The 13,336-nt window shown below is 34.7% G+C and overlaps 1 protein-coding gene across 5 annotated transcripts; it reads right to left on the bottom strand.

The window, feature by feature from the left end:
- Positions 1–2,621, bottom strand: LOC131629214 (S-sulfo-L-cysteine synthase (O-acetyl-L-serine-dependent), chloroplastic-like). 5 transcript variants are annotated; one of them, XR_009291994.1, is made up of 6 exons: positions 2,146–2,621; positions 1,990–2,051; positions 1,657–1,717; positions 1,177–1,451; positions 1,044–1,088; positions 1–414 (listed from the first exon to the last, which is right to left on the bottom strand). XR_009291994.1 is itself a non-coding variant. In XM_058900009.1 (4 exons), the coding sequence occupies exons 2-4, from the start codon at positions 1,358–1,360 to the stop codon at positions 386–388; spliced, it is 258 nt and encodes an 85-aa protein (XP_058755992.1). In that variant the 5' UTR covers positions 1,361–1,451; positions 1,657–1,981; the 3' UTR covers positions 1–385. The 5 variants fall into 5 exon arrangements, 2 of the variants coding, with proteins under 2 accessions (XP_058755992.1, XP_058755991.1); XR_009291992.1 differs by having other exon boundaries at positions 1,177–1,717; XR_009291993.1 differs by lacking the exon at positions 1,657–1,717 and having other exon boundaries at positions 2,146–2,620.
- Between the last annotated feature and the right edge of the window lie 10,715 nt (positions 2,622–13,336).

The following is a 13,336-nucleotide window of genomic DNA, read 5'->3' on the forward strand; positions in this document are numbered from 1 at the left end:
TCCTTTCAATTTCAAGTCAGCCATTTAATAACCCATATTTCAATATCATTTACATTGTGTATCCATCTCATCATGTATCACTATTTTATTACATCACCACTCTTACTGTATAACAACAAAAAATACACAAGAGGAACTCTTTGCTTCAGGCGTTGCAAGTGGGACCACCAAGCTTCATCCCCATGTCATCTTGACTAAGCTCAAACATCCTCCTTTAGCCTCCTTATTCATTCACCCACATGGCCATGTTCCCATCTCCTAAATTCCTCATTTGGACCCGCCAAACAGGCTTGAAAATCAATTCAAAAACCGCATTTCCAGTTGAATAAGGCTGGTGCAGGAAGCTTCCCATATCCCGGCTTGTTATCCCTGAGCTAATTCCAAGCTAAGCCAAGTACTGCAACTTCAAATTCCCTGCAAAACCAACTTGCATTCAAATACTAACAGAAAAAAATTGATTAACTATTAACAGTTTCAAACCTACTCATCAAATACATACATACTCCAAACAATCCATACATTTCAACCACAATACAATAGCCTTTTATACAGCTCCAAATACATATCAGAAAAACAACATTCATCATTCAGAAAAATCCAAAATTCCAAGTGTACAACATCATCATTATAACAGCCCTTCAAGTCATTAGTCCATACATTTCACGATAACATTTTACACAAATTAAGCCAATTCAAGAACGGATCAAATTCGCAAAACCAGCACCTATTATAATGTTCATACAATCCCATTCAGATAAACATACAGTCAGCTTCAATCCAGAAAAGAAAAACAAAATCAAATGCCCACGGTCATGTAAATACATATCGTCCCAACATCGGTCTAGTTTCAATATATTATGCAGGTCACCACGCATCGTAGCCCTGCAAAACTCTGATCAAATACAAGCTACATCTTATACATTCGGTTCAAAATAACATAATATAACTGAATCGAAAAACATATTATATTGGATTGCAGGTGTACCAGGACCAAGAGCATACCATCTAATATGTGTTAATTAAAAGATAATATCAATTCATACCTATAAGATCCTTTCTAACGGAAAGAAGAGGATCCAGTGTAACATCTGTCACATTCCAATAAAATATTATATGAATTGGTTAGTACCAAATAGAGTAGATTTCAATAATAAGTAGGGCATAAGGGGATTAAACCTGATGATAAAGATAAGTGTGATGTATTTAGTTTAGATTCCAATAATCTCTTCTGCTTCCATAATATCTCTTCTGCTTCCAGAACAACTCCTTTCATGCCCTTTGCAGGGTCTATCAAAACCAATTTAGCTCCAAAAGCTAACAGAATAATTCTTCTTTGAATACTTATTGAAGCAGGCATCATAGTTATGAGCTTCTAAATTAGCGAGATTCATCGTAATTATAATCTCTTCAGCATGAGAATAAGTAGCTCCATGTTCCATCATTTGTCCTGCCTACAAATTAAAACCAGCATATATCGGTCAAATAGGTTATTCTTCCAAATTCCAAAGCCTTATCACACCCAATAACGAACCAGAAAGAACTAACACTTCTCCTGAATCAAATGCAATGAAATAAAAGATCTAAACCACCCTAAAAACACATAACAATAATGCTACAACTACTTGAATATATAGAGCTTCCAGCAAGAGAAAAAACCATGTCAACAAAACACCGACGAAGCTAAGCTCCAAGCTACTCCGAACCAGAGAGCACCAAACTACAAAGTAGGAATAATGTGAAGTAAATTTAAAACAACACTGTCAGAATTCAAACCAACAACTCAGAAATCAGAACAACAATTTCATTTTTACAAAATGATTATTCAACAAAATCTTAACCTGTCAGAAAATCAAATAACAAAGTCAGAAATCAAAACAACAAAATGATTTTTCAAAATCCTAAATAGAAGAACAATACATATGGTTATTCAAAACCCTAATTTGAAAAACCTAACAATAAAACCCTTAAAATGGAACCAAAACCACAAACCTTAAACTCTTGCAGAAAAATTAACCTCACTTGATGTTGTCTCCATCGTGTGTCTTCTTAACCTGCTTAAGATCATGTTAGTAATTGAAACAACAACAACATCAAGGAGAAGAATAACATAAGGGTAAGAAATTGCGAAATACATTGTTTACGTACCTTCTCGGAAACCACCTTATCACATCCCTTCATCGGTAGATTCCGATTCCATCTCTTTCCATTTTTTGTTTTCAACTTGTTTTTTATGTTTATCTTTTGTTTCTCTTTCCATCTCTTTCCATTCCAATTCTGATTCCGATTCACATCAACTTGTTTTCAACATATGAATTTAAAAAAACAGATGAAGAAGATAAGAAGAAGAAGAAGGTGGTACAGAATGTGTGAAGAAGAAGAACGGAGGAAGAGAGAAAGTGGTGATTGAAGGAGAAACTATAAATGGTGAAGAAAGAAGAAATAAAGAGGAACACCAAAGAGGAAGTGATAGAGTCAGATGGTGATTATTGGCACGGTTTGATGGACAAAAGGGTTCCAAATCAGAAATATCCGGTGGACAAATGGAAGAGCGGGTGGACAGAAGGAAGGGTGGTTTAATAAAATATCTGTGATATCTGTTTTCAAATATGCAACATTTAAAAAAATTTGAATTTCAAAAAGAAGATATGTCTTGTGTACTTTGTCAACCAGCTTTTTCAAAAGTTTGCAAATATCAAACTGTGATATGCCTTTTGGTTACCTTTTTAGTACTTTCAGAACAAACATTTTGTCTCACTTGAACTATTCAAATCAAATATGTTTTATGTATAACTAATAGTACAATTTCGTTAGAAAAAGTAAATTTTGGACACATTTTACCCCCAAATCAATGAGGTGGAGGGTAAAGAAGAAAGGTTAAATTTGGGTTTTCCAGAGCCATTAATTTTCTTATATTATAGATTCTAATGGATATTATATACTGTTAACTATAGAAACTAAGACTGACATTTGCAAAGAGAGCTACTAGAGATTAGAAGCTTACGTGATTAAAGAAGGCACATAAGTTGATATATTACTACTAGCATACATATGGTTTCAGTTGGTGCTTGCAATTCAATTCCATAACCTAAGCTTCAATGTGATATATGACCGCCTATATTACCATGTTATTCCATTACCTAAGCTTCAATGTGATAAATACTTTAAAAACAATCAATGTGAAACCACACTTTCCCTATTGGTTTTCAAGTTCATTTCCTGTTTTCAAGTGCACCAAATCCTAATTTCATTTATTCTATTCTAGACTTCAATGTTATCCAGATTTGTCAATGACCTTTATTTATTAAAGAAATATTTATTGTTATTTTACAACTTTTCACTACTCTTCATGATGTGAGAAAACATGATGAGCATTACATGGGTTTAGTATTGATGTGAAAACTAGAAGCTTTGTAAATGCATCGTGGTTTCCGATTTGCTATTATATTTTCTGATCATTTTTACGATGAAACTTGCAGTTATGCTACACATATGGGGCATATGATGCTATGGATAAAATTATCGCTGCTTTTTCAGTCGCTTTTAATCCTGTTGGAACCAAGTAAGAAACTTGTATCTTTTCGTGGACCAGAAGTTGGCAGATTTTATTACATAGTGCAATATTTCTTTGATGACATTTACTTCATGCTCATAGATCCCAAGTTTTTCCTCCTTCAAACATTCGCAAACCTTTTTATGGATACTTAAATAGTTAAACATACTACCATCCCTTGCGTTGTGGTGTTCAAACTGCTATTGGCAAGTAAATAAACATTCTTTAGTTAGCTGACATTGCTAAGGTTTTGTAAGATATGTCGAGAAACAACCTTGAGATTCCTATCTATGAGTATTTGAGTTTTTCATTTGGTTCTTGATTTTCAAAATGTTGTATTATTTTTAGTTTACTTTTTTTTTTTTTATAAGCAAGGAATATAATATATCGAGTACTAGGGGTACTCGAACCCGCTTACAGAAAGAGAGCGAAAACGCTCAAAGAAAGACGAGGAAATTACTAACCAACTGAAATCTACTTTAAGTAAAAAAGCGGATTTTTACAAAACTCGTAGAAATTACACTTGGAGTAAGCAATTTCGCCAAAGAACGACCATTTCCATATCTTCAATTTAATCTCCCACGTGATATCGTTGACATTACAAGTTCCCCTGTTAAAAACAATATCGTTTCTCCGCATCCAAAGCCCCCTAACCACTGCCATCCAGATCAGCCCTTCCTTCCTTCTCTTGACTCTCTTCGACCTCAATAAAACGCACCAAACAAGAAAGTTTTTCCATGGGTTCTCGTCCATAACCGTTTCCAAACCGATCCACGTCGTAATGTTGCTCCAAACTTGCTTCGAAATCGGACATCCAAAGAAAAAATGGGATAACGTTTTTAGTTTACTTTGATTGGATTGATGTCGGAATTGAGTTATTTTTGAGAAGTAAAAGATAACCTGACTGCACTTTTGTAAATATTACCTGACTGTACTTTTGTAAATATATTCCCTCTTACGGAGCATTTCCATTTATCTTTGGTGCATGGTGCATCTTTTGCAGGCAATAAATCATTAAGACACAAAAATGTAACATATATTATCAATAGTATTTGCAGACTAAGAATTTTACTTGCATATTATAATTTCCCTGTAATATACTAACATTGGTTTTAGGTTTATTTTAGGTATGCACGGACAAAGCTAAACAAAACAATAAAAAACAAATTCATCACTAAACAATACCAGTAGGGTGTTGGTTGAGTCTTCTAACATACACAACAGTCATTAGCCAGTAAGTACAATATGTGCTTTATAAAGTTAACTGATGTTCTATTTCACTATGGCAAGAACTTAGCTGCAATTTTTCTTTATTTTCTCTTGGTAGTTTCAATAATGTAGATGGTTCATCTAAGATTGGTATGCTTCTTGCAGAGGGTGAAGTATGTATATATATATATATATATATATATATATATATATATATATATATATATATATATATATATATATATATATATATATATATATATATATATATATATATATATATATATATATATAGTACCTTTGAAAAAGAGAAAGCCTAGAAGATGGGAATATTTTACATTTTTGGAGGCATTGGTTACGGCTGCTGGCTTTTATTTTTTGTTTATTTTTCTGGTGTTAGAACTGTTACACTTATTAATAATTTGGCTCAAGTAGGTACTGTTCAAGGTGTTGGAACAAGTGTTACTATTATTAATAATCTGGAAATGAAGAATATCTACACAGCAAAATATTTGCCACAGGTTATTATGGTTCTCATCCTGATGAAAAATTTGATCCTAATGCTTTACCACTTTTGGATCACTTTGTTTTCCAAGATATGTAGAATGATATATGTATGTGGCACTCATAATATCAACATCCTAATGCATGGAAGTACAATATATTTACCACTTAGTTATTTGCGTGTAAAAGAAAATGCACAAAAATATATAATGGTAGGTCGTTGCTATCATTACAACAATGTCTCACATTAATCATCTGAAATAAATCATACAAAAATTTGATTCCAAGAACATCATAATTTTAAGAAAAATGGAAAAAAAAACTACACAAAGTAATTGGATAGTTGAAAGTTGAAACATTAAAATAAGTAGGGACTACTTATTCCTACATCCATAAAACAGAGCTAGAAGTTTTAACTTTATTTACTCTTTTTTAATCAGTAACTATAGCATCTTTAAAAAGTATTTTTTTTCCTCAATAGTTTCATATCCCAAATAAAACTAAAATGCAACTCTTGGATGAATCTCTAACCTCTTCGGTGTATCTCTCCTAAGGATGTTTGTCTCCTTACTCCTTTGTAGTGTTCTCCATCAACTGCCTTTTATGCTTTTTTTTAACATCTTAAACTGTATAATAAATAAAAAACTTGTGTATACATTTAGTTCAGTATAAAAAAAATAAGGTTATAAGATACAAAGGCTGATTAATGAATTATTTTAACATTATAATTAGTCACAAGAGGAGGAAAGATTTATGGATTAATTCTACAGACTCATTGGAAAAACATAGTAGTTGAATTGAAACTATAAAGCGCACATATATATATATATATATATATATATATATATATATATATATATATATATATATATATATATATATATATATATATATATATATATATATATATATATATATATATATATATATTTTATGTGTAACTTTCCTTCCTTTATATGAAGCTATCACTTTTTTACAATGCAAAGTTAACAACCCACTTTAGGGCATCAACTTGCAGCTTTGTATTAATATCAATAATATATATTATCAATCAGTTACATACATATTACTTATTTTAAGTTATAAATAATTTTTTCTGTTTTTAATTATAAATTCATTAATATAATCAAAGAACTATTCTTGAGATAATTACTCTTAATACTTTTTGAAGTCATACTTTATAATTTATTGTTTTTTTTGACAATGTAAAAATGTATTAAGATAAAGACACAAATATTTAAATTTAAATTTTAAAGTGTAATCACATTTCAATCAAATGATTTAAAATTTGAATGAATTTACGCGTGCTTTGATATTTTAAATATGAATGAATTTACCCGTCTATTGATTGTAATCAAATATTATTTTAACTCCACTAAATTTTTCACGGGTCACTATCACCACAGTAACTTTTTAATTTTAATCAACAAAATATTTGTAAATGTTTATGGTTATTAGATAGGTTGGATTTAGAATATTGTTGATATGCTACATATTTATTTTTAAATATTTGCAGTTATTTGTGATTTTAAAATAACAATTATATATCATTAACAACCAAGACGATCTAAGATACTGAATTTTATTACTGAAATTCACTATTTTTACGGGTCACTATCACCATAGTACTTTTCTTATATGAATTTTATCACTGAAACTCACTATTTTTACAGATCACTATCACCATAATATTTTTCTTACGTGAATTTTATCACTGAAACCCGCTACTTTCACGAGTCGCTATTACCATAATACTCTTTTGCCTATTACATTTCCAACTCTTTTTTTTTATTTTAAATAACTACTGTATATAGCTTCATTACGTCCATATTATGTTTTATGAATCTTAATTTAACATTCGTCATTCGAGTTCTTAATATTCTTTTTATACGTTTGTAATACATTATTCATCTTAAGATTTGAATTACCCGTGCGGACGCACGGGTCTTCTACTAGTTAATGTTTTTGCAAGTAATTAGAAAGATTAATCTTTTGAGTCGGATTGGACTAGAGCGGTCAAAATGGGCTACCTCATATGGATCGGCCCGCCAGGCCCGAAAAATCATAGGGTTTGGGTCTTAAAATTAAAGCCCATATTTTTCAGGACTTTTTAGCTCAGCCCTGAAAAGCCCGCTACCCATTAAGGCTAGTCCATATGGGTCGTGGGTAGCCCATCAGGCCCGCATAATAATAAATTTTAAAAAAATATATTAATATTTATATTATCTTACTCCAAAATAGTATATTGATTTTTCTCACTTCACTAAATTTTATCTCTATTTTATTCAATCTTTCTCTTTTAAATATTATACATTACTATAATCAATATTTTTTATCATATTATATTAATTTTTCTCTTATAATAAATATTCAAGTCTTAATCTATACAATTTAGACATATATTGTATTTAGAAACACATTATAAGAGATAATATAGTACTTAAAATTGTATTATGTTTAAAATAACATAATTTTAATTTTATTTTTAATAAATATTTTGGAGTTTTTATTTTAATTTTTTTAAAATAAAAAGCCCATTTAGGATCGGGTAGCCCGAAGCCTGTAACACCCCATAAATTTCTTTATTTAATTTAATTAATTTTTTTAATTAAATATTAGAATTAATTGAATTATTTGAGAAATATGGATTGATGAAGCTAGTGGGCCAGTGTCGCAAGTAGCAATTGGGGGGTGTGTCAGTTGCAAAGCCTTTTACTAAAATAAGGTTATATTTTCATAAAATAGAAAAGAGGAGGATTTTGTGAAAAGAGAACCAAAAGGGAGAAGAAAAGAGTTGAACGTGAAATTGGGAGAAGAGCAAGAGTAAAGAGCAAGGGCATCCAAGAATTCGACATCGAGGTAAGGGGGGATTCTTCTCATTAACCTCTATTATGGGTTGTATGAATGATTCAATAGAGTTTGTATGTTAGGATTCTGAATTGGATTGTATGTCGGGTTTGGGGTTTTGGGGTTTATAGAACTTTGGTTCAATTTATGTTGTGAATGATGATTGGTGTTGAATAATGATGTTAAGCTTGATTAGAAGTATGTGTAAATGTGCAAATTATGTTGTATGTGTGGTTTATTTTCTGAAATTCGTACTGGTATGATTTTGAGGGCATTTGGGATGTATAGAATGCTGTTTTCTGCAGGTTGGGGTTTCTGAAATCGCCGGTTCGCGCCGCGTGCACAGGGTTGGCACCGCGAACAGGTGGGCAAAATGCCAGGATGTTGTGATACGCACAGGTCGCGTCGCGTGCACAGTGTTGGCGCCGCGAAGGCGTAACTTTTTTTCGTTTCGCGTCGCGTATAGGTGTTTGCGCCGCGAATAGCTTAGTAGAGAGCCAGGGATTTTTGGAACGCTCAGTTCGCGCCGCGAACCAAGTTGGCGCCGCGTGCTGTTGATGTTTGGGACTTTTTAAAAGTTTAACGATGCATAACTTTTTAACTGTTAGTCCGTTTGATGTGTCATTTCGAGCACAGTGAAGCTAATTAAGCGATTATGCAATAAAATAGTGTTTGGGTGACTCGATTTTATTTTAAAACACTTGATTTAATTGGTTGTGGTGGTTTATGCGTACAAATGCACTGGTGAATGTTTTGACTATTAACTCGTCTTGATTGTGATTGATGATTAATATACATGTGTTGCTGATGTAAAATGTATATTTGAGATGGTTGGAAAAAATAGCATAACTATTGTGTGGCTATTGTTATTGCGTCGGTTGATGATTATGATTGTTCAGCTGTTTGGTATTGATGATTAGCATGCGGTATGTGATGCATGCATTTCATAATCATGTTGTGGGCTGTATCCCTTATGGTGGTGGGACAGCGGTAGCTAATTCCCATTGTGTGGAATTGGTGAGAGAAGTAGCCGAATCTTTATGGTGGTGGATCGGTGAGGTGGGTTATCCCATGTTTGGTACCACATGCATTTAGTTGCATTGCATTAGGTTGTTGTGTATAATTGTAACATGAATGGAAGTAGTCCAATGTTATAATTTGTGTGTATTTGGTATGGATGATTGTATCTGATGAATGTTGCTATACTATCTGAATATAATTGAATTTGGGTGAATAATGTATGAATGAAATTGTATTGTTTATATTCCTATAACATTTGTTAATGCGAATGAAACTCACCCTTACTGTTGTAATTTTTTTCAGATTGAGGAGTAGCTTGTGTACTTGGTGAGGATTAGCTCGTCAAGTAATTCGTTAGAGTCAGTTGGGTCTATGTCATTCTCTGGTCGTGTAACACTGGGAACGTTATTTTAGGATTGGTTGATAAATCCTTGTTTTGTTTATGGTTTATGGTTGGATCATGAGTCTCCGACTCTGGATGTTTAATTATTCAGTTGTTAAGAATATTCCGCTGTGTTAACATGATATTTGAATAATTTTTGGTTTATCGTTCCTTTATGGCATGACATGAATCTTTGTTTATTTTGTTGGAGTTGTAATACCCTTCTTCATGTTTTACTCTGATTTTTGTTAAATTTTCCGCGGGGTTTAGAAGGGTGTTACAATAGTGGTATCAGAGCATAGTCGGTCGTTTGAGTCAGAGTCTTAGTGTCGGTTAATCCTTCGTATACGATTAGTGTAAGGTTGACACTGTCGATACTTCTTGTTCTAATGAATATTGTCTGATATTTAGCAGAACAATGGCCAGAAGAGGAGGAAGAAATGACGACGCGATTGCTGAGGATCTGGGCATGATTGCTGGTGTATTAGGAGAGAATGCCAATGGAGCTGGTATTGGTGCTGACAGGCAGCTGAACAGTTTTCAGAGGAACAATCCTCCGTTGTTCAAAGGCACGCACGATCCCGAATGCGCTCAGAGGTGGATGAAGGAATTGAAAGGATCTTCAGAGTGATCGATTGTGCTGAAAACCTGAAAGTGAGGTATGAAACTCACATGCTGTCTGAAGAAGCTGATGATTGGTGGATGGCTAGTAGGGATGAGCTTGAATCTGCAGGTATAGCAATCACTTGGGCTGTATTCAGGCGAGAATTCCTGAGGAGGTACTTTCCTGAGGATATTCGGGGCAAGAAAGAAGTTGAGTTTTTGGAGCTGACACAAGGTAACATGACGGTACTGGAATATGCTTCAAAGTTTGTTGAGCTGGACAAGTACTATGTCCACTATAACAATGATGAAGTGAGCGAATTTTCGAAATGTGTTAAGTTCGAGAATGGTCTCCGTGATGAAATTAAGCAGGGAATCAGGTACCAAAGGATTCGTCGGTTTACATATTTGGTGGATTGTAGTAGAATCTATGAAGAGGATAACCTCAAGCTGAAGTCATCTCACTCCCGCGAGTTAGTTGACAAGAAAGGGAAGAAGCCTATGGACCGTGGTAAACCATATGGTAGAGGTAATTATAAAGCTGGAAATTGGAAGAAGCCTAGTGGGGGAGACTCTAGTGCTCCTGTTAAGTGCTTTAAGTGTGGGGAACCGGGACATCGTGTTCACGAGTGCAAAAGCGAAGAGAAGAAGTGCTACAGGTGTGGTAAAGCAGACCACATTGTTGTTGACTACAAGGGAAGAACTGTGACTTGTTATAACTGTGGTGAAGAGGGCCATATTAGTCCACAGTGTCCTAAGCCAAAGAAGAATCAAGTTGGGGGTAAAGTTTTCGCTTTATCAGGTTCAGAGACTACTCCAGAGGATCGATTGATTAAAGGTACGTGTTTCATCCATGGCACTCCTTTAATTGCAATAATAGATACTGGGGCAACTCACTCGTTTATTTCGTTAGATTGTGCTAAACGTCTGAACTTGGAAATATCTGATATTCATGGAAGTATGATCATTGACACTCCTGCGTCGGGTTCAGTGACTACTTCATTTGCCTGTTTGAACTGTCCAATTGATATTTTTGGTAGAGAGTTCGGAATGGACTTAGTGTGCCTTCCGTTGGAACAACTTGATGTCATCCTGGGTATGAATTGGTTGCAATTTAATCGGGTTCATATCAACTGTTTCATGAAGACAGTTATTTTTCCTGAAGATGTCAGTGTAGAGAGCCTAGCAATGACGGCTAGACAAGTGGGAGAAGCCATGAAGGACGGGGCTGCCGTGTTTATGTTGATTGCATCCATGGAAGTGAAGAAGAAAGTGGTGAGTAGTGACTTACCGGTAGTATGTGAATTTCCAGAAGTCTTTCCAGAAGATGTAAGAGAGTTACCGCCAGAGAGGGAGGTAGAATTTGCTATTGAGTTAGTTCCTGGAACTAGTCCTGTGTCGATGGCACCGTATCGTATGTCGGCATCTGAGTTAGCAGAGTTGAAGAATCAGCTAGAAGAATTACTGGAAAAAGAATTCATTCGTCCTAGTGTGTCGCTGTGGGGTGCGCCGGTGCTGTTAGTAAAGAAGAAAGAAGGCTCGATGAGATTGTGTGTGGATTATAGACAGCTGAATAAAGTTACTATCAAGAATCGGTATCCATTACCGAGGATTGATGATTTGATGGATCAATTGGTTGGTGCGAGTGTGTTCAGCAAAATTGAATTGAGGTCGGGATATCATCAGATTCGGGTGAAGACGGACGATATTCAGAAAACGGCATTTAGAACAAGGTATGGTCATTACGAGTATACAGTGATGCCATTTGGAGTAACTAATGCGCCAGGTGTTTTCATGGAGTATATGAATAGGATCTTTCATCCTTACCTGGATCAGTTCGTGGTGGTATTTGTCGATGATATTCTAATATATTCTAAGAGTGAAGAAAAACATGTAGAGCATCTAAGGGTGGTATTAGAACTACTGAAGGAGAAGAAACTTTATGCGAAACTGTCAAAGTGTGAGTTCTGGCTAAGTGAGTAAGCTTTCTTGGGCATGTAATTTCTAAAGATGGTATTGCCGTTGACCCAACTAAAGTAGAAGCAGTGTCTCAATGGGAAGCTCCGAAGTCAGTTTCCGAAATCCGTAGTTTCCTTGGTCTTGCGGGTTACTATAGAAAGTTCATTGAAGGTTTTTCAAAGTTAGCGTTGCCGATAACTAAGTTGACTAGGAAGGGTCAAGCATTCATCTGGGATTCGAAATGTGAAGAAGGATTCCAAGAGTTGAAGAAGAAGTTGACTAGTGCGCCGATCATGATTTTGCCGAATCCGGCGAAATCTTTTGTTGTATATTGTGATGCTTCGTTGTTGGGATTAGGAGGTGTACTAATGTAGAATCAACAGGTAGTCGCTTATGCGTCGAGACAACTCAAAGTGCATGAGAGAAACTATCCGACTCATGACTTAGAGTTGGCAGCAGTGGTATTTGTGTTGAAATTGTGGAGACATTATCTGTATGGTTCGAGGTTTGAAGTGTTTAGTGATCACAAGAGCCTGAAGTATCTCTTTGATCAAAAAGAGCTGAATATGAGGCAAAGAAGGTGGTTAGAGTTCCTCAAGGATTATGATTTTGGACTGAATTACCATCCGGGTAAAGCAAACGTGGTTGCCGATGCTTTGAGTAGGAAGTCCTTGCATATGTCTATGCTGATGGTAAGAGAATTGGATTTAATTGAACAATTCAGAGATTTGAGTTTAGTATGCAAAGACACTCCTGTCAGTATTAAGTTGGGTATGCTGAAACTGACTAGTGGTATTCTGGAAGAGATTCGAGAGGGTCAGAAAGCTGATGTAGAGTTGGTGGATAAGTTGACTCTGATTAACCAAGGCAAGGGAGGTGAATTCAGAATCGACGGGAATGGTATTATAAGGTTTGGTAATCGTGTTTGTGTTCCTAATGATTCCGAATTGAGGAAGAGTATTCTCGAAGAAGGACATCGTAGTGGATTGAGTATTCATCCTGGTGCTACCAAGATGTATCATGATTTAAAGAAGCTGTTTTGGTGGCCTGGAATGAAAAAGGAAATAGCTGAATTTGTCTATGCTTGTTTGACTTGCCAGAAGTCGAAGATTGAGCATCAGAAACCGTATGGAGCTATGCAACCGTTATTTATTCCAGAATGGAAGTGGGATAGTATATCTATGGATTTTGTTTCTGGTTTGCCGAAGACGGTGAAGAACTATGAAGCCATTTGGGTTATTGTGGATAGGTTGACAAAGTCT

This window comes from Vicia villosa, unplaced genomic scaffold (genome assembly GCF_029867415.1).
Source record: "Vicia villosa cultivar HV-30 ecotype Madison, WI unplaced genomic scaffold, Vvil1.0 ctg.000534F_1_1, whole genome shotgun sequence".
NCBI lineage: Eukaryota > Viridiplantae > Streptophyta > Magnoliopsida > Fabales > Fabaceae > Vicia > Vicia villosa.